The sequence below is a fragment of the Perognathus longimembris genome, chromosome 12 (genome assembly GCF_023159225.1).
Source record: "Perognathus longimembris pacificus isolate PPM17 chromosome 12, ASM2315922v1, whole genome shotgun sequence".
NCBI classification, from domain to species: Eukaryota; Metazoa; Chordata; class Mammalia; order Rodentia; family Heteromyidae; genus Perognathus; species Perognathus longimembris.
In genome coordinates this window covers 31,148,901-31,175,402 of record NC_063172.1, presented here as the reverse complement: position 1 = coordinate 31,175,402, position 26,502 = coordinate 31,148,901, and the positions used below count along the sequence as shown (strand labels likewise).

Here is a 26,502-nt window from a genome sequence, read left to right as displayed (position 1 = left end):
ATAAAATGTTTCTTGCTTTTCTGCATTAGACTTGCACATCTGGGACCATTTGTTGACTGAAAGTTTCACTTTCTCATATTTTTTTCAGTCAAAGCATTCACAGTGTGGTTGAGGTACAACTTCTCACCACTGGATGAAGGATATGTGGCTTAGTAACCAAACATTTACTCCACATGCTCCAAGTACCAGGCCAGAGCAACATCTAGCACAGCTCACAGAGAAGAAAATTAAATGCAGTAGCAACCACAACTGATAGACAAATCCACAACAGTAATAACTGATTTAAAACAATTGCCCCCACCCAAAAAACATTAGAGAAAAAAAAGAAGAAGCATGGGTAATATAATGTGAATGAACTAAGAAGCTATTCATTTGTAATAGTGGGAGTGAAAAGTGGAAATTATAATACTAGAGGATCAGAGGGCCCACAACAGTAATAGTAATAACTGATTTAAACCAATTGCCCCCACCCAAAAAACATTAGAGAAAAAAAGAAGAAGCATGGGTAATATAATGTGAATGAACTAAGAAGCTATTCATTTGTAATAGTGGGAGTGAAAAGTGGACATTATAATACTAGAGGATCAGAGGATCATAGTAGGAAAAAGAAGAAATGGAAAACAGGTAAAGTAAATTGAACAGGGAATGAAAAGCAAGGGAGAACTTCAGTGAGTGGAACTAAAGAAGTGGCATGGCAGAGATGAAGGGAAGAAATGAGTGAGTTACACATGCATAGTGTTTTCTAAATGTATTGCTCTAACAATACAAATGCACGTACAGTGTATGACTAAACTTATATGTATACAAATATACATACATACAGTTGAGGAGATACAAGTTTATAGTAATTTACTGCAGTTGTACAAGAGTATATGGATGGCTGGTACATAATCTTTTTAGTCTCATAGTAACTAAGGATCCCTATACTTTTAGTAGGAAAGGCCTTAAAAACCCAAAGAAGTTCCAGAGGGCACAAGAGAACCCTCTATCCTCTGTCATCTGTGCCCCTAACTTGCCACTATCCCATGCAGGTCACTGCTCAAAAATAGATTTTGGTGACAAGTCATACCTATCTGCTTTGTGGAGCCAATCTATAACCATTTGGCTTTCCTGTTTTGTATTTTATATCTAAGTGGCACATATGTGAAACAGAGGATTCATATAATGTGAGTGTGCCACACTATGTTGACTACAAGGTGTATTAGGAATTTTTTAGAGAGAGTTGGGGCAGGTACAGATCTTGAACGTGTTCCACACACTCAGCTTTCTTGTCCATGGCTGATACCCTACCACTTGAGCCAAGCCCCCAGTCAGGCATTTTTGCTGATTAATTAGAGGTGGAATCTTGCAGATTTTTTTGCCTGGGGTAGCTTCAGATCATCATCTTCCAGGTCTCAGCCTCTGAGTAGCTGTGATTATGGCTGTGAACTGGCCTCATCATTAACTTTTTAGCACTGTTTTATTTCTGGTCCTAATTTCTTGTCCATAACTCTATATAGTTATGACCTTTGAAGACCACAATAAAGAACAAGCTTTCTCAAATGTTCTCATTGTTTATACTCATCACTGAGAGAAAATGATTTATATTACACAGTAGTTGAGTGTAAACTTCCTAAACAGTTTTATGCCACTAAAATTTTAAAGGCCAAAGTGATTAATCAAAAATGTGTTCTAATTGTGCATTGATCACAAAAAAAGAAAAAGGAAATGCTGTTTTTAACAGATTTAACTGCCTTTTTTCTGAGTTATATTTATTACAGAAGCAAATCAACATGATTTGACTGTACTCCTTGCCACAATTTGTGAGAAATGCATGTTAAGGAAATAACAAAGACTCTGCTATTAGGAAGTTGAGTGTCTCTCAGCTGAAGACTTGGGTATGAAGGAATACTTGTCCCTCTGTCTAGTAGAAGTCTCTCAGAATCAGAGATAGTAGATTTTCCACCTCACATAATGGAAATAGCCCATGTCCAACTCCCTCCTACTGAAGGACGTTATTCCTTCACTACAACTGCTTGAGAATTACCATGCGAGGGAGAGCCACTTATAGTACTAACACACGCCAGTCAACTGGGCATTCTGATGACAATGAAACACAGAATTAAATTCTAATTAACGGCAGAACTAGATGGGTTGAGGATGCACAGATGATACATTAGGCCCTTACTTGTCATCACTTTTGCAACAATACCATGGATGGATATTAATGTCCATTGTAGAGTTCAAATTCTTCCCTGTCTGCTGCTAATACCTGTGGTCTTTCCAATAAGAAGAACAGAGACAAGGCTGAGTCACATCCAATATCATTGCAGTTTGCTGAAGGCATGCATGAGGATCAAAAGTTATAAACAATTAGGGTGGAGGGTAAAATAGATGAAATGATGGTCCCTTGGCAGGCTACTCTTTGATCTTTACTACTGCTACACAATTTATATATGGTAGCAAAAAGAATTGAAATTGCCCAACTACCCCCAATCTTAGCATCTTTCATATCTCTAAAAGGACTGTTCCAACATGCAATGTCAAGAAATGTCTTCTTCCCTGGCTTAGCTTCTCATTTCTACATGAAATATGCCAGATTCCTGATGCTTTCCCCAAGGTTAGGTGCTAATCCTCTCCTTAGAGATAAATTCTTCTATGGCCAGTCTTGCCAGCTCTGTCTGAAACAGACATTGAAATCATCCATTAGATTAGCCAAAATGGGGGCAAAACTAACTCCAGGTAAAATTCAAACCTAGTGCTTCCTGTTTACCTGGCACCTTCAGAACTCTTTAAAGTGTACTGTGTGTTTGTGATTACTTTTGAACTATAACTTTCTTCACCCTTTGGAACCTATTATTGAAATGAAAATGTAACTTCACTATTTTATGACATGTGAATGTTTTCAAATGGAATAAGTTCATGCTGTTTTAAATTAGGCTCACCACACAACATTTTTGTAATATTTGCCATATTTCTAAATAACATATTGTAATGACTGATACTCTCTCTAATTCAAACTGGCAACACATTGTACCATAAACTAGTGCCTGCTGAAGTTGTTTGCATAAAACCTGTATGTGTCATGGCTTCCCATGTTTAAGATCATATTAAGATAATTATAGTGTAATCAGGGATGAGCTTTGGTGGCATTTGTCTGGAATCCCAACTACTTGAGAAATAGAGATTGAGAAGATCAAAGTTTAGGGCCAGCCCAGGCAAAACTCTAGGTGTGGTGGCATATAAATATAATCCTAGATGCACAGTAGACATAGGTAAGAGAATTATGTTCTGAGGCCAGCTCTGGAAAAAACCACAGATCTTATTCAAAAAATAACTAAAGGGCTTGGAATATGGTCTAGTGGCAAGAGTGCTTGCCTCGTATACATGAAACCCTGGGTTCAATTCCCCAGCACCACATATATAGAAAATGGCCCGAAGTGGCGCTGTGGCTCAAGTGGCAGAGTGCTAGCCTTGAGCAAAAAGAAGCCAGGGACAGTGCTCAGGCCCTGAGTCCAAGGCCCAGGACTGGGAAAAAAAAAAAAAAGAACTAAAGAAAAAAATAAAAGAGTGGCTCAGGGCCCAAGTTTGGAGCATTTGCCTAATCAGGGACTATGTTCAAACTCTAAAACCACAAAAAAAAACCTTAATTAACCAATAATGACAACCATTTAAGTAATTCATGTTACATGTCAGGGGAGGCATCAGTGATAAATATGCCATCACATTTAATTCTCAGACTTTAAAGGTGGATTTGTATTATTACTCCCACTTTACAGATAAGATTGCCTCAGTCATTCTGATGAAAGCACTCACTATATTTATAAGTGTCTGCATAATGGGGCAGGTTAATTTTTGGTGTAGCCAACTGAAAAGTTATGTGTTAAAGAAAAGCAATTACAAGTAGGTTCTGTACCATATATTGTGAAGCAGGTAGAGGGCATGATGGAAATTACCCTGGGTCTGGGGAAGGAACTCTAGGTTCTATTTCAGGCCCTGTCACTTAACTTCTCAATGAAAAGTAGTGCTGTCTGTAAACTCCCAAGGTCATTCTAGCTTTAATAAGGTCCAGACATAAAAACTGAAAAAGGAACCTTTCGTTTATGTAATTCTAGATACTTAAAGACATCAAGCAAATTCTGAGAATGGTCAGGAAGTTGTAAGAGTTTACATACAATATGCATAAATGCATGCCATCTGCACATCAAAGACTTGATTGCCCCATCTCCAGAGTTTAGTGGAATTTGAGAAAGTTCTGAAAGGAAATATCAATTGACACAATGACACTGTTAGAAGCAATGTAGCCATCCTTGGCCTGTAAAAAGAAACAAAACTCATTAAAAATACCTATGAATCATGACTTCCATGTAGCTCACACCTGAGAAGGTAATCTTAGCACAGATAAAGGGAAGGGCATGGAAGGGAATAAACTCCTAGAACTTTCTGTGCATTGAGAGAAAATTGTGAGAATAACTTTGAGGCCATTTATGTACATGCAGAAATGACAGTTCCTTGAGGATCACCCATGGACATGGTGACTTGTGAGCATGACAGTGACAGTGATGCCAGCACCCCACACCAAGCACCCCAGATTCCAATGGCAGCCATGGCTCCAACTGGAAAAGGCAAAATTTGAAGTGTTCAAATATTCTTTTTAAGATGGCAGATTTCATTCATAGTCAATGTCTCTTTTGATATAAACTAACTTAAAACTTGTCTTGATTCTAGTAAGAAAAAAAATAATAGAAACTTAGAATGTCTGTGCTATTCTCACAGACAAATATTACCAGTTCCTTCTTGCTGAGTAATGGCTATGATAGGCCCACTTTTCCTCTGCTTGTATACTTCCAGAGCTGGGCAGCTCAAGACTCTGTAGGTTCCTTGTTGGGCCTCTAACATGTACTCTGTTGAGCTGAGGCTACATGTATCCTCTTCTCACTGTGTGTACCCACTGAAGCGGCCAGCCTTCTGACATCTCTTCTCTTAGGAGGAAATATATTTAATTACTCTTCAGCCAGTGAATTCCCAAGCACTGTAAAATCAGCCTTCTCTGATGACTGCTTCTTTCCCAAAAGCTGTCTTCAAATATGTTGGAAGAAAAAGGGGGAAAGTATTTAATTCAGGGCAAAGTAGAAGAATTATTTCATATAAACAAGTGTATTATTTTACATTTATCAATAAATTCTATATTATGTTCCAAAATGTTTGTTTTTTTCCATCACTCAAAATTCTGTTAGCTCAAGGGGCTTTGTGCCATCTGAATTTCCCTGGTTGTTGCCGGTGAACCACTATCCCTTCTTTTTGGTTTTAAGCCTCTATTTCTGCTTCAGGAGAGTTTACATTCCTGATTATTTTGTCCATCATATGAATGATTCAGCTGGGATTTTTTGTCATCTTAAAATGTCTAGGGATTCCCTCAAGGTATTGATGAAAATGTTGAAAAAAATCCTACCAAGAATTGGGTTAAGTACTATATTCTCAACTTTATGAGAAATATAGTTTAGTGAGAACTTTACTTTAAGGCATAGATTTATCTTGCTTTAATTCATAGCCTATTAAAATATACAGTTTATGCTAATCAGTGAAATTAATAAACACTGGTTTTTATTAGCATTTTTGTTTCCTTAGAAAACAACATTGGAAAGACTCTACTGTTTCTTCAAGTTGGTTAACTATTCAAAGCACATGACTACAACCAAAGGCTGTGATTTCACTGATTTAATTGCTGAAAATATAATCTAATGTGAACTCAACATAATTAGGACAGGGACAACTTTATGAGCATTGAGTAAAAATTTAAAACCACAATGTAACAGTAATGTCACAATATTTGTTGATGACGAAAATGAATGTATTTTTTCACGGTGTTCTTTTGTTTTAATGAATTGTATTTTAGAGAGGGGAAAGATAAAGTATTCATTTCTTTAGTAGTTCCTTTGAAGTTCTGAAGATTGCTTTGTTTTTTCCATTTTGTTGTTTGTAAAATCATCCCTCATCACGGATGTACTGTCTCCAGCCATTTTTTTTCTTCCTTTTCCTTCTGTAGTCTGTCTTTATCGAATGTTGTAACATTTAAGCTCTTCCTACTTCTTGTCCTTGAAGTTGACATTGAAGGTGGCAGAAGATAGTTTTCTGTTTGTGCTTTATTTTAGCTGTGGATTTAGAAGAAATCCTTACCAGACCGTCTGCTGAGTTGTGATACAGAAATGTCACACAATTTATCAGCCTTTTATCTGCTAGTGGCTTCTGATCTTGGGTCTAAGATCATCAATTTACTTCTGTCTACAGATGTGTTATTTGTAGATATTGAACATAAGCTTCAATTTACATTGTAAATGGGAAAGTAGAGGTTTTCCTTTTAGGTAGATGTAATATATACTTTTCCTTGGCTCTCAAAGTGTTTATGATAGGTACTATACCAGTTATGAGGTCTTTTCTGTTCCCTTCCCTCCCAGGAACTGCTAACTACAATTTAAAAAAAAATCAGGGTTATAAGAAAATATAATAGCCTTTGAACAAGAATACAAGAAAATGAAATGTTCAATATTTGCAACAGACCTTTTCTAAAGCAAGCTAAACCAATGGAAATTTGGCATATTCTCTCAAATCTAAGCATAGAGATTATGAATTAAAATGCCCTGGCTGATGGTACGTGAGGCTGAGGAGGATGACAGATTAAAGACCAGGAGTGCCTCCACTGTCATGAGTGCATGGACAGGAACATGCTCCCCGGGGAGGCATGGAGCCTTTCAAAGTAAGTTTGGCTCCTAGAATCCCTATCCTGATGCTAATAAAATACCAGGTCACTAAGAATCCTGTACTAGGGTGTCATCCCATTAGTTAACTATACTTGGTAAACTGTATACATTATACATCAAAAGAAAAGTTTTCAATGTAACCATCATAGAAATTTGGTAGCTACCCCCAAAACAGCTGTGGGGGAACTTGGATAATTCGCCACTGCCACTGTGACCTAGAGAGATGGCAGGAAGGAGCCGGTTGGAATGGCCTGGTGCTTGAGGAAGAAATGCCTTTGGTAACTTTAAATGATATGTGCTCTTGTTGCTATTAGTTCTCAAAGCTACAGAGGGTATTGGGATTTTAGAAACCAGTATGGGTAAAAAGGAAGGCTTTAACTTGCCAGTATAAATTAAGATAAAGAAGATTTCTTTAGGGCTGGGGATATAGCCTAGTGGCAAGAGTGCCTGCCTCGGATACACGAGGCCCTAGGTTCGATTCCCCAGCACCACATATACAGAAAACGGCCAGAAGCGGCGCTGTGGCTCAAGTGGCGGAGTGCTAGCCTTGAGCGGGAAGAAGCCAGGGACAGTGCTCAGGCCCTGAGTCCAAGGCCCAGGACTGGCCAAAAAAAAAGAAGATTTCTTTAGCCAAAAACATCTTGTTCCCCACTTTCAGTAATGAACGATTGATGGTATCATCTTCATTAACGTGTTTAAACTGAAATATAAGGGAATCTGCTTCTATCCTTTTTTCTTCAGTTCTACCTACCTATGCCAAACAAAAGCCTGGGATATGCTAGTGAATTATATAGAAATGATAGCTGTGCACTGCACTGTGCTTGGATTTTACCAAAAGAGAAATGATCATTAATGAGACAAAAGATACCTTGTTTCCTGAATCCTGTCCTTACAAGAAAGTCAAATACACTATTGTAATTCAACTCCTTTGTCCCTTCATTTCGAGACAGTTCATTTCTTGGTGGCTTGGACTAAAGGAGAATGAATTCAGATCTTTTGGATCAGAATCTTCAGCCTCCATTTCATCAGGCAGATTTCCTTCCATGCCCATATTCTTTGCTGTTTCCTCATCGACAAACCTGATCATTTTCAGCCATTTCTTTCAAACACACACCATCATATGTTACATACACCTCAGGTTCTGACAAGCCACCGATGGATCCATCCCTTCTTGTTTCATCTTTCCATGGCAGTGCAGTAATATATTTGGAGGATTCAGCCAGGACCAGGCCTGGCCTCCCAATCTGAGTGACCTGTGCAAATAAGAGAGTTTGGGAGCAGCTCCTTTGGAAGCAGCTGTGGTGACATATGAACGTTTGGACAGATGGTCCTTCTCTTTATGAAAGAAGTCTGTGTGCTCCAAGCTAACACCCAACAGCTTCAGGAGAGAGAGAGAAAAAAATAGACAAATGACATCAATTCAAGAAGAGCTCAGGTGGTACTGTGCTGTCTCTGGACACACCCTGAACGTGAAGAGCCTCACTTTGTTTTTTGGACCACCTAGTCTGAGTAGTTGGGGAGGAAAGTTCTTGTTCCACCATAGTCGGTGCTGGGTGGCAGGTGGCAGGTGACAGGTGGTGGCGGGATGTTAAGTGCCTTCTGAAAGCCCAGGTGTGTCACTAGCAGGACTCCTGGAAACACTGACTTTCAGAGAAGGCCTGCCCGTGTGTGCTTGGACTCTAGTGTGAGAGGGTGCTGGCAGCCAGAATTGAGCGTGCTCAGGGATCTGTTGACACTTTTCAAAGGATAGTGTTCCTCTTTGAAGTGGTTAGAACAGAACCTCTGGAATGTATCTGATGGAACCTTGAGAGGTTTTTATTTATCCCTTCTTGTTTGACATGCCAGAAAAGAACTTCCCCTGATACCTTTATTTGTTGTTGTTGTTCTACAAGAACCTTCATTAGAAAACGCTGGACTCTTTCTTGTCTGACTCTAATGCTTACTGCTGTTCCAGCTTGCCCACCTGGAAAATGGAAGCCTGCCCATTCTTAGGGCCACCCCCACCTCTTGGTCTCTTCTCTAAGGCAAGAGAGAGAGGAATTTTTCCTTGGTCTTCTTCAGTATGTATGCTATTTCACCTGCAATTTTCATTTTTGATTTTGTTTTTTGTTCTACATTTTATCCCAAGATATAGTTAAATTCTTATTTGCATCTACGAGTCATTTTTACTACTTTATAATATTCTATTGTGTGGCTATGCAACACTTTATTTATCTATATTGGTGAATATTGATGATGTTTATAGTTTGAGATGGATTGTTTCTGTATGAATATTTTGGTACATGTGTTCACAACTTGGGTTTCAAAATTCCTATGTTATACACACCTAAAGTGGAATTGTTGGTTTCTAAGATACAAATGTGTTCAACTTTATAATGGCATCTCCAGGTGTCTTCCTAGGTGATTTTTAAAAGCAGTTGCCTATTCCTACTAAGAGTGGGTGAAGATTTCATTGGCCCACTATCTTTGCCACAATGGTTATCATCAATTTTAAGCTTTGTGCCGTTCATGTGCAAAGTAATGCCTTATTTTGGATGCATCTTACAATTTGTTGATTGACAATAAGATTGACTGTCCTCACAGGCTTGATGTCTAATTATAATTTCTTTTTTGTTGAAAGCATATTTATTTCTTTGGCTCTTTGAGGTTACTTGCTTATTTTTCTTGTTGACTAGTAGGAATTCTTATCTATTTTGAATACAAATAATTTTTGTGATGTATTATAAATATCTTTGACCAATTTGCAGTCATTCATTCAATTCTATGATTTCTCTTGATGAGCATAAATGCTTAATCATCTTCTAGTTGATTTTATGCCTATTTTCTTCATGCTTGGAATTTTTTATATCTTCTTTTACTGTGGTGGTACTAGGGTTGAACACAGGGTCTTTTGCTTTCCAGGCAGGTGCTTTACCACTCATGCCATGCTTCCAGCCCTTTTGGATTTTGTTGTTTTTCTAATTAGGTTTCCCTTTGGGCCCAGGCTCATTTAGACTGTGATTCTGCTATTTATGCTTCCCTCCTATCTAGAAACACAGGACTGTACCACCTTGCCCATCTTTTTATGGGTTGAAATGGAATGATAAACCTTTTGCTCAGACAGGTCCTAAACTACAGTCCTACATGTTTCATCCTGGTGTGAGCCAGTGTGCCTGGCTTATATCTTATTTTTTTAATATTTTAATTCTAGTGAAAATGTCAAAATAGTTTTCTTTACTTTTTATATAAGTTTTAATTTTTGATAGCCACCTTTAATTCCCAAACCCCTATAAATAATCACAATGCATTTTTACTTCCAGCATTGCCATTGATTTTCCTTATACTTAACATATTCTGGCATATATCTAATGAAATTCTCCATCTTTTCATTAGATACACTAACACATGAACCCTATTTTTAAATGTCCTTGCCTAACAGTTTGAGCATCTGAATGCTACTATATTTTCTGACAATGGACCTTTTTAGTGCATTGCTTATTTTGTATCTCCTCATATTTTATTGGGTGCTCAACGCTGTATGGAAAGAACAATAGAAGCTGTGACTGTGTGTATGTCTATGCACTCCAATGCTTTTTGTGAGCTGAACTCAGTAGGTTTGGAATTTGTTTCTCTTCTTATCTTCAGCACTCAGACTGGTGCGCCTCTTTTAATTTGGGGTGTGAGTTGTTGGTGTGGCTTTCCCCATGGATCTTCACCCTTAGCCTTTAGCAGCTCTGGGTGTCTGCACCGCAGAAGGTACCTGTTTGTGTCTGTGTCCTTCCCTGGCTGTCGACTGTTTCCCTCTGCCTAGGGCTCAGCACGCGTAAGGATAGTGTCATGGTTCTGATGGCCTCAGTCTTAGCCAGGCCCGGGGTACGTGAGCTCAGAGATGTGCTTTCTCCACAATTCTCCTCCTCTCTTCTGTGGTCATGATCTGCCTTCTTGCCACTGCCTTCTTGCAGTGGAAGAGTGAATGTGTACAGAACCAGGGCCCAATTCCTGAGCCCCTTCCTCTCCCCCAGCCACAGATGTGCCGCCTGGTGCTAGCTAGTACATGGCCAGAGTACATGTCCTGTCCCTCTGCCCACAGCCACTGAGCTAGCCCTGGACCTTGCATGCAGGACAGTTGTCTTCCTCTCCCAGGCAAACATTCCTGCTTTCATGTATGAGAAGAGTTCCAGGGGCAAATTTGCAGCCCACCTCCCTGCAGCATCCTGCCATCATCCACACGCTGGCTCCCTTGAGGCAAGCTCTATTGGGGTTGCTCCCTGTTCCCAGTCTTTCTTGGGAACACTAGTAGGAGCTTGTGGAAGAGATCTCAAAAATCGGTACCAATGGCTTCTTATGTGTGTGTGCGGCGGGAGTGGGGGGCGGGGAGTGCAAAGATTCTAAACTCTTGTACTGGCTCACATTTGCCTTCAAGGATGTGTTAGCATTTCACTTGCATCCTTCCGGCTTTTGCCACCTTATAGCCAAAGACCATAGGGTCCCCGTGTCTCACCTGGAGGGAATTGTCTACTGCACTTCAGCTCCTCTGTTGAATTATTATGTCAGAAAGCTGGAAGGTTTTATTTTTTTTAGCACACAGTAATTGTATGGAAGGATATCACTGTGATTTCTCATGCATGCATACAGTGTGTCCTCATCAAACACCCCCCCGTCCCTCTGCCTTACCCTCCTTCCTCTTTCCCTTTTAAACACGTTTCATTCTCCTCTTCTCCCCTCCCCTCCCCTCCCTTTCCCTCCCCTCCCTTTCTCTCCCCTCCTATCCTTCCCTTCTCTTCTTCTCTCCTCTCCTCTACTTGCCTCTCTTCTCCTCTCCTCCCCTTCCTTCTCCCCTCCTTTCCCCTTCTTCCTTTTCCCCTCCTTGCCCCTTCTCTTCTTTTCCCTTTCCTCTCCTCCCCTCTCCTCTATTCCCTCCCCTCTTCTCTCCTCCTCTTCTTTCTTCTCCCCTCCTCTCATCTCTTCTCCCCTCTCTCCTCTTTTTCCCTTCTCCCTCTCCTCCCCTCCCTCCTCTCCCTCCTTCTCTCCCTCCCTCCTCCTCCTCCTTCCCCTGCCCTGCCCCCACCTATATAGGGTCTTGAACTCAGCACCTTGCTCAGGCATTCAGTGTTTTCATTAACAATGGCACTCTACCACTTGAGCCATGCCTGCAGCTCTGGCTTTGTGCTGGCTAATTGAATATATGCGTCAGATGTGTCTTCCCCGGCTGGCATAAAACTGATATTCTCAGATCTCAGTCTCCTAAGTAGCTGAGATTACAGGCATGTACCTCAGACACCCACTTCATTGTGCCATTTTCATGCATGCAGACAAACTACTTTGATCCTATCTATCTTCACTCGCTTTCTCTTAGACCTTCCCCCTAACAGAGCCTATTTTACTTTCTTAGCATTTTTAAACGTATGTAATAATTTTACCAAGGAGTTTCACTATGGTATTTCAGGTGCATATATGATATTTTGATCAGAGTTAACTCTCTCTGTTGCTTTTTTTTTTTTTTTTTTTTGGGCCAGTCCTGGGCCTTGGACTCAGGGCCTGAGCACTGTCCCTGGCTTCTTTTTTGCTCAAGGCTAGCACTCTGCCACTTGAGCCACAGCGCCGCTTCTGGCCGTTTTCTGTATATGTGGTGCTGGGGAATCGAACCTAGGGCCTCGTGTATCCGAGGCAGGCACTCTTGCCACTAGGCTATATCCCCAGCCCCTCTCTGTTGCTTTTTAAAAGTTAGAATCCTTTGGGTTGTCCAGCCTTCTCTCACTGTTAGTGTGGGGACAGCGAAGATGCTGACTGATTTTTTTTCTATATGTTAGATGACTTGGTTGCAGTGAATTGGCCTGCTTTCCATTCTCTACTCTTTCTCCCTACTAGCAGTGGTTTCTGCAGGTAAACTGAATCCTCTGATTCCTTCCCAGCTTCTCACCACAGGTCGAATGGTGTTTCCTGCTCTGGCCCCATGTTGCTCCTGGCTCTACAGTGTCCAGCATCGCTGTAGTCACGCCTCACCCTGCCTGGCCTCTGCTCCACTCATGCTGGGCCACTGGCCAGCCTTCAGATGTGGCGCCTGTGGCCACTGACAGCTCCCATACAAGTGTTCATAGGTCTTCCAGTGCTCTAGCTATAGATCTGGCATGCCAGCTTTCATTCAAATATCATCTCCATAGAAAGAAACCTCCCTGCTATTTCTACCTAAAGTAGCTTTATTCTCTGTCCATTCTGCCACTACTCCTCTGTACTCTGAGAGCAAAGAGAGTGCCCCCTTCTCTGGCGACATGTATCAGCTTGTTTTTAGGAGAAAAGCACTGCCTCGGAGGCTGTTCTCCCTTTCTTCTTTCTTTCTTCATAGTTTCTTTTTTCATTGCATTCTTATCCATGCTTTAATCAGCCAAATCTGACTGGACTCAGTGACTGGGTATGCACCACTAACATAGGCCAGGGCTTGTGCTGGGGGTTGCTTCCTGTCCACCCCGATTCTATCCATTTCCTCCAACAGACCCACAGCTAGTGTCAGGTGGTTCTGTTGGTGCCAGTCTAATTCTTCATCCCAGTAGCCCTGTGCCAGTCATGTCTTCCCTGTGGTGCCAGGCTTTTCCCTCCACCTCTCTAGGCCTGCATCTCTGGCCGTTTGGGTTCATGCATTCCTCCACCCAGAGCCCACATTTTGGTACTGGAGTTTCCCATTCCGTCTCCCTAGCTGCTCTTGCTTCTCTTTTCGGCAATTTATACTCTTCATAGCGTTTGGAAGAGATGGTGAAGGAGAAGACGATGGAGGGAAAAATATGGTCAGTGCTCTGTGCTCAGGGAGTGGAACACGGGAGAGGCACTCAGACAGATACCCACATCTGTTTCTGTTGGGCCCCAGGCTGTGTGCTTACTCAAGGAGCTCCAGACCTGGCATGGAGGTGGTGAGGGGACAGAGGTCGCTACAGTGCTGGAAAGTCTGTTTTGGCTTGATTTGCTCAAATTAGATCCAACTGTACTATCATTAGGGTTCATTTATGCCTGACCCTGACCCCAAGGCAGATTTTCAGCAGCTTTGTGTGTCTGTATATTTTGCTGGATTATCTTCCATAAGGCTACATTTGAAACTGCTGGCCAGATATTATTTTGAGTGAATCTTGTAGTCCTGTTTTTTTTTTTTTCTAAGTATGTTTGGAAGATATTTTTAATCTCCTCGGGTTGTTTTTTTTCCATTATTAGTATATATGGATATATTAAAGACGGTTTTATAATTAGAGAATTCAAGTTCCCTTCATTTATTTATTTATTTATTTTTCCTAGTCCTGGGGCTTGAACTCAGGGCCTGAGCACTGTCCCTGGCTTTTTTTTTGCTCAAGGCTAGCACTCTGCCACTTGAGCCACAGCGCCACTTCTGGCCATTTTCTGTATATGGGGTACTGGGGAATTGAACCCAGGGCTTCATGTGTAAGAGGCAAGCACTCTTGTCACTAGGCCATATTCCCAGCCTCAAGTTCCCTTTTAATGCTACTAAATTGGAAGCCTTTTTGATATTACTTTTTCAAATTTTTATTGCAAAGATGATGTACAGAGGAGTTACCGTGGAGCAAGTCAGGTAGTGAGTACTTTTCATTTTGAACAGTGTCACCTCTTCCTTCCTTTTCTCCCAGTTTTTCTCTCCCTACCAAATTGTATAATCCATTTTCAACATAGTATCTTTATCTAGTGAGTATCACTGTTAAATTAGTTAACCTTTTGTCCCACAAGATATTACTTAACTTAAGACAATACAGAAATTACAACTACTTGTTTGTAACCCCCAATATTTTTTCCACTTTAAAGACTTTTTTTAAGCTCAAAATCTAAGCAATGTGCAATTATTCATCTATGTTGCTTTCCAAAGTCCTTAGCCTTTCGAATGTTACACAATTTCTTATCAAACTATCTTCCCACCTCAGGTAAATAATAATATAATTCTGATCTGGAGAAGGGCTGCATTTAAGAAAAACTTAGGGAAATATGATTATAAAATAAACTCTGAGATCAAAAGTGAAGGCTGGAGGATAAAATAATAGCTGTCTTGATTTAGTTACTTGTTTGTGTCATGTGAGAAAAAGCTCACAAAGTGCATTTTTGACTCTTGAGTCCACTTAGCCTTCTTGGGAAAGTGGTTGTGAGGTGATAGGATGCTGACTCATGGCGCTCTGTCTCACGAGGGATTTCACTACACTCTAATTCAGAAGATCCTGCTATCCTGCTATTGCAACATGGGCTTCTCCCCCTTTGTTCTTTGTTTTGTTTTTTTCTTCCCCCATAGAAACAATCCATTTGGGTTCATTACATGGCTGTTTGTGAGTCTGGGCCATCATCCTTGTTTGTGACTACGGTGAAGTCATACTAGGCTGGGTCTACATATATGTCAACAAGAGATCCTGCAGCTGCTCCGGGAACCAGGGCAGGGCAAAGGGTCACCCCAATACTTCTTCAGGCCACAAGCTCCGCTCTCCCAAAGCAAGAGGGAATTACTACATTTTACCATCAAGAAGATTGGTCTGACTTTTGGTTGCTTACATGGTACAAGTACACATCCATCTGTTGTTGAACTCTGTCAAAGTGTGATGGTCTCAGAGAAAGGGCACAAAGGCTGAGAGGGTAATAAACTGAACTTTTGCAAGCTGACATCATCTGCCTAATTAGCACCCACCCAGGAAACAACATAGCCACAGCCAGGAGCTCTCTTCCTACCCTCTGCCTCCAAACCAGTGGGAACTACTTTCCTGCTTTACTGCATTTTGTATTTTCTATAAATGGAATTGTATACCGTGTGTTATTATGTATATGGCTTCTTTCTTTCTTCATTATGTCTATGAAATTTATTTGAGTTTATTGTGCATTATTCATTCTTACTGTGGAGGGGGCTTCCATCCTTGAATACTATATTCTTTTTCTGTTTTACAAATGATTGAAATTTGCCTTTGGAGAAGGGTGGGAATATTATAAATATGCAGTTGTGAACATTCTAGTGCATGTCCTTTGGTTAAAGTGCACAGACACACACACACACACACACACACACACACACACACACACGTCCCTGAGTTTATGCTATATTGCTTGCAAGCGGGATTGCCAAGTCATAGGTATGCATATGTTAACATTTGTAGATAAGATGGTTTTCCAGAGCAATGGTATGTTCTGGCATTCAAACCAGCAGTGTGCAAGTTTCAGTTGCTCCTTCTTCTTACCAGTATTTGACATCTCCTGTCTTTCATGCTAGCCATTTGTTGGCTGTGCCCTGCAGAGAGTTGAGTTTATACTCCCTTCATTATATTCATACTGTGTCCTACATGGGATTTAGTTTAGCAGACTACCTTTTGGAAGGATTTTCAGTAATTTGCATATCTTTTGGTATAAATTATTTAAGTCTTTGCCCAGTTTTGCTATTGGTTTTCTAGTTGTGCTATTGTTTTTTAGGAATTCTCTATACAATTAGGTATCAGCCCTTTATTATATGTGTGCATCGTGAGGATTTCTCTCCCTGTTGATTACTTTCATACTCTTTTTTTTTTTGCCAGTCCTGGGGCTTGAACTCAGGGCCTGAGCACTGTCCCTGGCTTCTTTTTGCTCAAGGCTAGCATTCTACCACTTGAGCCACAGTGTCACGTCTGCTTTTTTCTGTGTATGTGTTGCTGAGGAATCGACCCTAGGGCTTCATGTATATGAGACAAGCACTTCACCACTAGGCCATATTCCCAGCCCCTTTTATACTCTCTTAATGGGGTCTTTTGATAAACAGATATGACTAACTTTTAATGTCTTCTTTTCCTTCTCTTTCTCTTCCTCCTCCTTCTCCTCCTTCTCCTCCTCCTCCTTCCTCTTCTTCTTTTTCTCTTTCTTCTTCCTCTCCTCTTCTTCTGTGTTGATACTGGGGCTTAAACTCAGGGCCTCTTGCTCTTGCATAATTTTGTTTGCTCAAGGCTAGTACTCTATCACTTGAGCCACACCTCCACTTGCACTTTGCTGCTAGTTATTTAGAGAAGAGTCAGCTGGGATGGCTTTGACTCTCAATTGTCAGATCTCAACCTTCTCACTAGCTAGGATTATAGGTATGAGCTACTAGCACCAAACTTCGAGTTTAATTTGACACATATTGCATTTGGGTGCCCTGAAACTAGAAACATTTGAGGATATAATGAAGAGCTTTTAGCTTCATTTTTATGTCATTTTGGTTTTAAATGACACAATAAAGCTATCAGACAGTTATTAGTAAAAAGCCAATTTATTTAATACTCAAAATTGGATTAATAAAGGAAAGTCAAGGAGAAGACTTTCATTACCAAGTAGAAAGACCTTTGACTCTTTATGAAATATCCTAACACCAAGTATTTCACTGGTAATGATACTTACCTTCTAAAACATAAAAATAGAAAATGCAGGCTGGGCACAGGTGGCTCACATTGGTCATCCTAGCCATTCAGATCTGAGGATTATGGTTTGAACTCAACCCAGAAGTGGAGCTGTGTCCCAAGTGATAGTATACCAGCCTTGAGTAGGGAAAAAAAGCTAAGGGATGATGCCTAGGCTCTGAGTTCAGACCCCAGGTCACACACACACACACACACACACACACACACACACACACACACACACAGAGTTTCATTTTAAAGTTCCTGTGAATGGTCCTTCTTTGATGTCACTGTTGCTTAGTTTTTCTGTTTGTATCTACTGCAGGTTGTGCTGGTCAGTGGACATCTTGACAGCTGGGATGTTGGGCAGGGCGCCCTGGATGACGGTGGTGGAGCCTTCATATCTTGGGAAGCACTCTCGCTTATTAAAGATCTTGGTAAATATTTAGAAAATCATTAACCAAAGTGTGAGCATCTCAGTAGTAACATGTTTAACCCAGTAGACAAAAATCATAGTAGATTCATTTTGGTGGTATGCTCAGAGTTCTTCCTGAGATGTGTGTGTGTGATATGTATTATGTTATATATTATATATAATGTGTATTTTAAAATGACATAGATAGGGAGATATAGATATATAGTGAGTCAGTTCCCCCAAAAGAACAAACTTATTGCCTTAAAGAAAGAAAATTGTATTTAAGTTTACTCCAGACATCTAAAGTATCAAATAGTATTATTATCCACTGGAGAAAATGAACCAACAAATAAAATTGAAGCAAATGTGATGACATCAGCTAGCAACCATGTAAGGAAATCATGACCAAGGGAGGGAGAAATCAGCAATTCCCCAACTTTCTTTCTTCTTCTGAAGACATTATCAAGCTGTCAGGAGACTGGAAACAGGCAGCCATCTTTCCATGATAAAAACCAGAGAGTGACTTAGGAGTCAAAGGATGATTACTAGAGCCCTGAAATGCAAGCTGAAAAATTGCACCTTCCACTAAACCTACATGAGTATAAGATGGACAGGCCTAGAAGAGGAATGGCTAGTAATGAAAGTAGGCTATACTAGCAAACAATCATATGTACATTTCCTCTTTGTGTGCTGGTTGAAAAGGTGGATTTTGCCTGTGGTTAGAAATGGTGTAATAATTCAAATTGCGAGATCCATGTCTGAGTCAGACCAGCGTGGTTTGGAAATGCTTTTTCAGCAGAGTAGCCTCTACCACAGCTGAAGAATAACCTCAGCTTCAGATGCAGCAAAAATCAGCCCATCCCATTGTTTATTTACATACACAAATGTTTAAATTCATGCTTTCCCCATCACTTTTACTCAGTCCTCTTACTCCTCTATGCGTGGGTCTACTAACAGTAGATTGCTGAGAGGGTCTTGTTTAGGGTAAGTCTTTGGTGTAATGTTTTCATTTATATCTTTTTTGGGGGGCGGCTCTAGATCTTGAACTCTGGGCCTGGGTGCTGTCCCTGAGCTCTTCAGCTCAAGGCTAGTGCTCTACCACTTGAACCACAGGGCCATTCCAAGTGGTTTTCTGGTGGTTAATTGGAGATAAGAGTCTCAAGGAATTTCCTGCCTGGGCTGGCTTTGAAGTGCAATCCTCAGATCTCAGCCTCCTGAGTAACCAGGATTACAGATGTGAGCCACTGGCACCTGGCTTCATTTATATCTTACTTGTTATTTTAGGATATAGAAATGGAAAGATATTTGTACATCTTCAACCTTCTTAATAGGCCAGTGTTTCTCAGCCTTGTCCCTGCTCACATTTTGGCTCAAATAATCCTCTATCATGGGGTCTGCAGAGTACAGTATTTCACACATCCCTGGCCTCTATCCCAGGTTCTAGTGTCCCCTGCCCTGCCCCTTAAACTGTGCTAACTAAAATATCTCTAGAGCCCTCCAGATATCCTGAGGAGTAGACTGGAGGGCAAATATCCCAGTTTCAGAAACATTAAACTAACTTAGTAAAAATAAATAAATAAGTAAATATAGCTCATGATTACCTGAATACAAGCTCATTTTTCAAGGAAATCAAACAAATTCTAAATCATTTTGCATATACTTGCATTTTCATCATGATTATACATAGCATAAAAGATTCACTGAGCACCTACTCTGCTTAGTGGTGGACCATGGTGGTGTATACCTGTAACCCCAGCTACTTGGGACATAGAGGCAGAGGACTGAGAGTTTTAGGCTGTCCTGGACAAAGGTAGTAAGACCTTGTCTTGATGTACATACATGCATAGTTATCAATATGGACATAATCAATATGGACATAATTTTGATGTCTTTTAGTTTCAAGAGTAGCTACTCAGCAAATCAAAATCAAAACCACATTATTTATTCCTCCCCTTCCCTAAAAATTAGATTTCCTTGTGATCTCTTCTTTTTTCCTTGAGACCTTCCAGAAGGAAGCAGGTTTTAAAGTAAAGAAGGCAGAAGCCAAACATTTCCTCTTTATAGAACACAGATATTTTGTCTATAAAAATTATTCACTTCATTGTGTGCAACCAGCTTAATTGGGAGTGGAGAGATAGAATAAAAAGAGAAACTGCACCCATTTGAATTGGATTCTAGCTCACTGTGTGCTACAAACTACTTTTTTGGCCTTAGGCAAGTCATTTGAACTCTGTAGACTTCATTTTCCTCATTTCTATTTAACTGTAAGTTTTCAGAGTATTTTATTTGCACCAGGTTGAAAAAAAATTGTGTCTTATCTAAGGCTTTGAATCTCCACAGTCTGACACTCAGCATCAGACCTTAAATCACCATTAATTGGGTTCAGTGCCATGGCATGGAGAAATGTCAGGTGCCAGGCAAAGGTCTCCAGCTCTGAGAGCACATGGAGTTCAGGCCCTTTTGATAGCTCACAACCCGTCCTTTCAATCTATATCATAAATCTCTGAAAGATTTTGGAAAATCTATGTACTCTTATAATTAAAAGTCTAAGATAAAAAATAAGTCACATCATTTGTGAGTAGGTGTTATTTGTAGCATGGTATGTGGCTAAAAATTAAAACAAAGCTGCCAGGTACCAGTGGCTCATGCCTGTGATCCTAGCTGCTTGGGAGGCTGAGATCTGAGGATGGTGGTTGGAAGCTAGCCCAGGCAGGAAAGTCCATGAGACTCTTATCTCCAGTTAGTCAGTGAACAACTGGAAGTACAGCTGTGGTTTAAGTGGTAGAATGCTAGTCTTGAGTAATAAAGCTTGGTGGATAGCACTCAGGCCCTTAGTTCAAGCCCTGGGACAGGACCAACACAAAAATAAAAATAAAGCAAAAAAAAAACAAAACCACAGGATTTTAGGTTCAAATCTCTGCTCTGGAGTTTTTTAGTTGTATGGCTTTGGCTTGGGGCAAATTACTTCTCTTTGAACCTGTTTTCTCACCTAGGAACAATGAGGACCATGGTAGTTTCTCTCTCACAATATTGCTTTGAAAATTAACCCAACTATTTATACCATATGGTTAGAATACAACTGGACACAAACAAGTTCTCAATAAATGGTAACCTTTAATTTTTAAATTCTGGAACAATACTATTTATATAAGAAGGTAATGTTTTGCCTCCTTCCCTATTAGTGAACACTTTACCTCTTAACATGTGGGTTACATAACGCAAACTTCAGGCTGACTTCCTCAAAAATTCTTTCTCTTTATTATTTAAGCCCCCATCTCTTGCATGATGGAAACCTAGAGGGCTCTCCATTTTTTCCCCACGTGCATACTAAGTTTTCTGGAGTCTTAAGTTCCTCCTGTTATCTCTATGTTCTGCCTCTGTGTTCTCTTTCTGTTGATCATACCAGAATCTACTGTGCACTTCACTTTCTGTGAGTATACCCACTGAGTCTCACTCAGTTGAAAATTGATTGGGGTTTCTATTTCTAGATTTAGAATGTATTTTGTGAGTTCTGATGAGAATCAGCAATTGACCTTTGGGGCTAAGAGTGAACACATGCTTAGTATGAGGACATGGGTTTGATCTATCCCCAGCACCACTAGCTACCCCAAAGGTGGGGGGGGGGGCAGGGAGGGAAGGAGGGACAGAGGGAGGAACAGGAACAGGAACAGAAACAGAAACAGAAACCAATAAGCTTGAGCCTAGTGCTAGTGACTTATACCTGGAATCCTAGTTACTCAGGAGATTGACCCTTATAGGACTGCAGCTCAAAGCCAGCCGTAGCAGAAAAGTCTTCAAGATTCTATCTTCAATTAATCAACACAAAAGGCATGGTTGGGGGTATGACACAAGAGAGAACAGCAACTCTGCGTAAGAAGGCCAGATGAGAGTGTGAGACCTGAGTTCAGCCCCCACACTAGCCCATGAACACACACAAAAGAAATAGGGGCATAAAATATGGGTCTGCAGTTATATTTATTACTGAACGACATTGAGCCCAAACTGTTTAATTGATAAAATATGAAAGCTGTGTGGAAATCTTTTTCCAAGAAAAAGGAGACTCATCTTGGCTATTCTTCTTCGGATGAGACATCAGGCAGCATGTGTGTCAGAAGCGCTTGTGCCTTGCTAATTTGAAGTGATGGTCCACGGGGCCTCTAGATATTTGGGAATCTTTTTCTAAGATTTATTCTGTTGATATCTTCTTCATCATCCTCTTTCACAACTCATAGATTCACTCTCTTGCCAAGCTATCAACTTAAATTATATTCAATTAATCTAATGAGATATTTGTGCTTTGTAAATATAATCAGTCATTCCTGAGTAACTGTCAACAGAAGACTATTTGCCGTGAAGTGCTGTTGCATATTGTGTGTGTGCATGCGTGTGTGCGCGTCTGTGTGTGTGCGTGTTTTACTGGACATGAAACTGTTTATTTGACATGTCATTTCCTGGAATGTTCTGGTGTCCGTGGACAAAGCCCGTGGCCAAAAATGCTATACTTCAAAATGTTCATTTGGCACTTGAAAAATAAACTTCAGTCCATTCCAAACTTCTCCCAACTTTATCATTTTCTGTGAAGTTAAAACTTTCGGTTTGTAAACCTAAAGAAATTAAATTAGAATGAATGGCATTATCTGATTTCTGTAATGTGGGCTTTATAAGAAAGATCTTTGGAGAGAAATTTGACCGTCAGCATCTTAATCATGATTAGAATAGAGGATGAAGGTCTTTAGCTGGGAAAAATATTTTCTTTTATTTTTCTTAACTTGTTCATTCAACAGATATTCCTTGGTGATAACTTATTAGATGACTTGTTAAAAAAAACACCCAACAGGAAGGAGACATGGCCTTTGAAGAAGGAAAGACATTTGCTAATATAATTGTAGGCCTGTAGCTGTAGTATGGATGAATTTCTTTGGGCATTTGTTGAGAGAAAGCCATCATAGCAGGGTGGTGTCAGAACAGTTCACCACAGTAAAGATTAAGTCTTTTGTATGGAGATAAATAGCTGAAGCAAAAGGAACAGAACTATGAATTTCCAACAGAGCACAGGTTTCCTTTTATACCTCTGCATATATTACAAATAAGGAAAAATTATTAACAGTAATAGTCTTGGGATATTTGCACAGTGTATTTTTGTGTAATGGGCATATTTCACTCTGTGTATTTATTATATTGGTGGCACTGTAGTTTGAAGTCAGTTCCTCCTGCTTGGTTAGGCAGACGAACCATATCACCAGCTCTTTTTGTTTTATTGTGCATATGTGTGTGTATGTGTGTTTCTTTAGATAGGATCTTACATTTTTTTCCCAAAGCCAGTGTTGGAACATGATTTTTCTACTTCTTCCTCTCATGTAGCTAGATTAAAGGTATGCATCACCACCATGCCTGACCCATGTTTCACATTAGTAATCAAAATAGACACTTAAAGGCGCCATCTCTCTCTGTCTCTCTCTCTCTGTCTCTGTCTCTCTCTCTTTGTTTGTTTCTCAAAGGAAAGAAAATGAAAAGACTCTTGAGACTGTAATCACTATAAGCTGTCTGTTAACGGGAGAACAACATGGAGGTAGCCAGTGGGATGCAGGAATCGCCAGGCCTTCCTGGTGAACACAGCCAAACACATCAAGGAATTGACTCGCTGGTTCCAGTGCAGATGGTGTTTCATGCAGCCAGTTCCAATGCATGGTCCTCTCTTGATGATCTCCTAGGCCTTGGTCAAGTCCGCCTTGGAAAATCCCCAGGGAATCCAATGTGGAATAACTGACAGAGGGTAACGGACAGCTTCCCTTCAAGTGTAAGCTTAAAGGGCAGAGCAAGAGATTGCTAGAACCCTGAAAACAACTTGGGACTAGCCCATACCCAGGAAGAAGATCTCATTTAGAAAGCCATCCTCTTCTGGGATATTACTAACAGTGAGTGTCTAATGAATAGTGTGACATTGCAGGCGTTGGGCTAAGGACATGCCCTCTTTTCTTCCCAACAATAAACCCCAAGCAGTGTGTAGCACTTGTTATACCTTTTACAGAGGAGGAAAGAAAAAATTAGAGAAAAGCTAAATACCCTTCCCGATGTCATACGTCTATCATGTGAGAAATGTAACTGAGGAGTGTGACCACACACCAATACCCTTAGAGACTTGATGGTACTGTTATAGTGGAGCAGCATTCCCAGTTTGTTTCTGGAAACACTCACCCAGAAGGTCACCAGAGACACAGTATAGAGAGGATCAAAGGATCCAATGATCAGATAGGCTTGGGAAACTGTCTGGGTGATTTTTGTATTTCCTCACCAGCATTTGTGTTCAGAGAACATTCCATTGGGTACTGCAGCCTTCTGACCTGCTGCTCTGAAGTGTTTTGTGAACCAAAGAACAATGTTCACTCACAGGGACCTTATGGAGCTGAGTGCCAGGCCTTAGATTTGTTTTCATTCTATATTTTTGGCTCCCTTTGGGGGTTTACAGTTACTAGAATGTTGACAAGCTAGAACCGTACAATGCTTCCTAAACTGGCATGACAAAGATTATGCTTCCTTTTCTCCTTGAAGAACATTTGTATTTACCCAAGTGTAAATTCTACCCAACAATTCTCTATTCCAAAGGAATGTAGTATAATTGGAAGCATTTGAAATATGCTAAGGCCTCTCTCTGCTATGTCTGAATTTGGTAGATGTTTTCTTTTCTAGAAGGAATTTTTATCTCAAAACATTCCACAAGCTCTCCTCACTCCCCTTTTGGATGGTTGTTTGTTTCTCTCTCTCTCTCTCTCTCTCTCTCTCTCTCTCTCTCTCTCTCTCTCTCTCTGTTAGTTTGCAAGCATAGAAAGGGAGACTGATGGCTGGAAAAGTTACCATGTTCCAATCACTGGTGCTGAGTTGTAGAGAGTTATATAGTCACCTGAAGATGTCCAGGAAATCAACTTGTTGTAAAACTCCAACTTGTTTTTAAGTTATAAAAAAAATCCCCTGACATTGAATTTTATTTTTATTCATTTGAATTTTAGTGTGTTGACAGGTGTTTGCTTCTGTTTTTTTCTCTGAACAAACTTTGGTCTTGGCATCTCTAATTCTGCTTATTGAGGTAATTAAAATGCTTGAAAACTGAGAAGCTTTAAGAATTTGTTCTGTCCTTTGGCTTGTGGGTTGGTCACTTCTGAAAGTAGGTTTCTAGTCATTGGGGCATTTGTGATTTGTTGTGTGCTTTATGTGACAGTACTGGGACTTGACCTCCAGGCCTTGGGCTGGCACTTTGGTTTTTCACCCAAGGCTGGCACTCTACCACTTGAGTCATACGTCCACTTCCTCCTCCTGTACTTTTTTTTTTTTTTTTTTTTTTTTTGGCCAGTCCTGGGGCTTGGACTCTGGGCCTGAGCACTGTCCCTGGCTTCTTTTTGCTCAAGGCTAGCACTCTGCCACTTGAGCCACAGCGCCACTTCTGGCCGTTTTCTGTATATGTGGTGCTGGGGAATCGAACCCAGGGCCTCATGTATATGAGGCAGGCACTCTTGCCACTAGGCCATATCCCCAGCCCCCTCCTGTACTTTTGAAGATGATTATTTTTATTCAAATATGCTATTTCCTCTAGTGGAAAGGTACAAAGTATCTGGCTCTGATACCTCCTTTTCTTCAGATGGGAATTTCTGAGAAAATTTTCCTGAGATGCAGATCTATTTGTAAGCTCCATACTTAGCATATATTTGGCTAACACAGATATTTCTGCTAGCATATGGCAAAAAAAGCAAATTGTGTGTATATTCATCTGTAAAATATGTCCCTGAGATAAGTAAGATTTGCTTAAAAAAAAGAATCTCTTACAATGTGGTTTGCTTTTTTATTTTGGATGTGGTATGGGAGCTTCCACAGTCATTTTAGAACAGCAGGACCGTGAATATTACTGTTAGTATTATGTCTACTAGTTAGAACATACCATTTTTATGTAAAAGCAGACACTTCCCAGACCCAGTGGCACAGAAGGGCATCATGCCCAGGTCCTCCTGTCTGACAGAGTGTGGAGGGCTGGCAGATGAAAGCTAGGACAGAAAGAATCATGTGGGTCCCTTCTTTCTATGCATATGCAGCTTCCTGCCACATATGCTCTGATCGGACTAAATGCCTAAGAAAGTCAAAAAATGGAGTGGCAAAGGAAGTGGAAGCTTGAGAAATTGGTGTTATCCTTCTTGGAGAAGAGAGGCCACAAAGAGACATAAAAATAGAATCTTAGTGCCTGGGTAAAAATTTTTTCCCATACAAGAAAGAATCTCACCCAAGCCCAGGGTAGGGCAGCCTGTGAAAGCTAGCTACCTCACTGAAATGGTATCATCCTAGTGTTGGGTGATGGCCCACAAGGGAATCTCCTGTTTCAGCAAGGATTGAACCTGCATTCCATGGAAGGCAAAGAAAATGAACAGGACACATTTCCTTCTGTCGAGAGCTCACGATCTGGTACCAATGGCTTCACATGGACAGAGACATTTGCTCTAAGCCTTAGAAAGATAGGAAGTGGGGAGAGAAAGAACATAGCAAAACCTCTAAAAGCCCCTAGCTTGAGGAGTAAAGTGTAGATAAGTGAGAGGAAACAAGTCACAGGAAAGTGAGTATCAGCTTATGATGGTGCCAAATACAAAGCCCAAGTTTGAGGTTATTGGAGATTTGAAGCATGAGATTTGATGACAGAACTTCTTTCTAAAGTAAAGATTTCAGACAGGTATTCCTCTTTACTTCAAAAATAATGTGATTAAATGCAATCTAAACATAAAAAAAGGAGAGTAGAGACATCTCAGCTCTATTGAGCCTGGAAACCCACAGATTTGGTTTTACTAAGCATATTTTATTTGCTATGTGGCAGAGGAGCCAATTCCTACCACTCTCTGCTAAAGATACAAAGAGGAAGTGATGGGGTTTCCAGAGGCTTATGTTCTCTGCCTACACACTTCTCTCTGCATCATGCTAATTCCTCATTTCATAAAACCTGTGGCTTTCCCAGGTCCCAATGAACTCTGTTCCAGTAAAT

The 26,502-nt window shown here is 40.5% G+C and overlaps 1 protein-coding gene across 3 annotated transcripts in view; it reads left to right on the top strand.

The window, feature by feature from the left end:
* Cpq (carboxypeptidase Q) overlaps positions 1–26,502 on the top strand; it is a 314,855-nt gene that overhangs the window by 146,913 nt on the left and 141,440 nt on the right. For all 3 annotated transcript variants that reach the window (XM_048358927.1, XM_048358926.1, XM_048358928.1), the window contains exon 4: positions 17,403–17,514. In XM_048358927.1, coding sequence (XP_048214884.1) covers positions 17,403–17,514 — 112 coding nt within the window. The remainder of the gene's footprint in view (positions 1–17,402; positions 17,515–26,502) is intronic.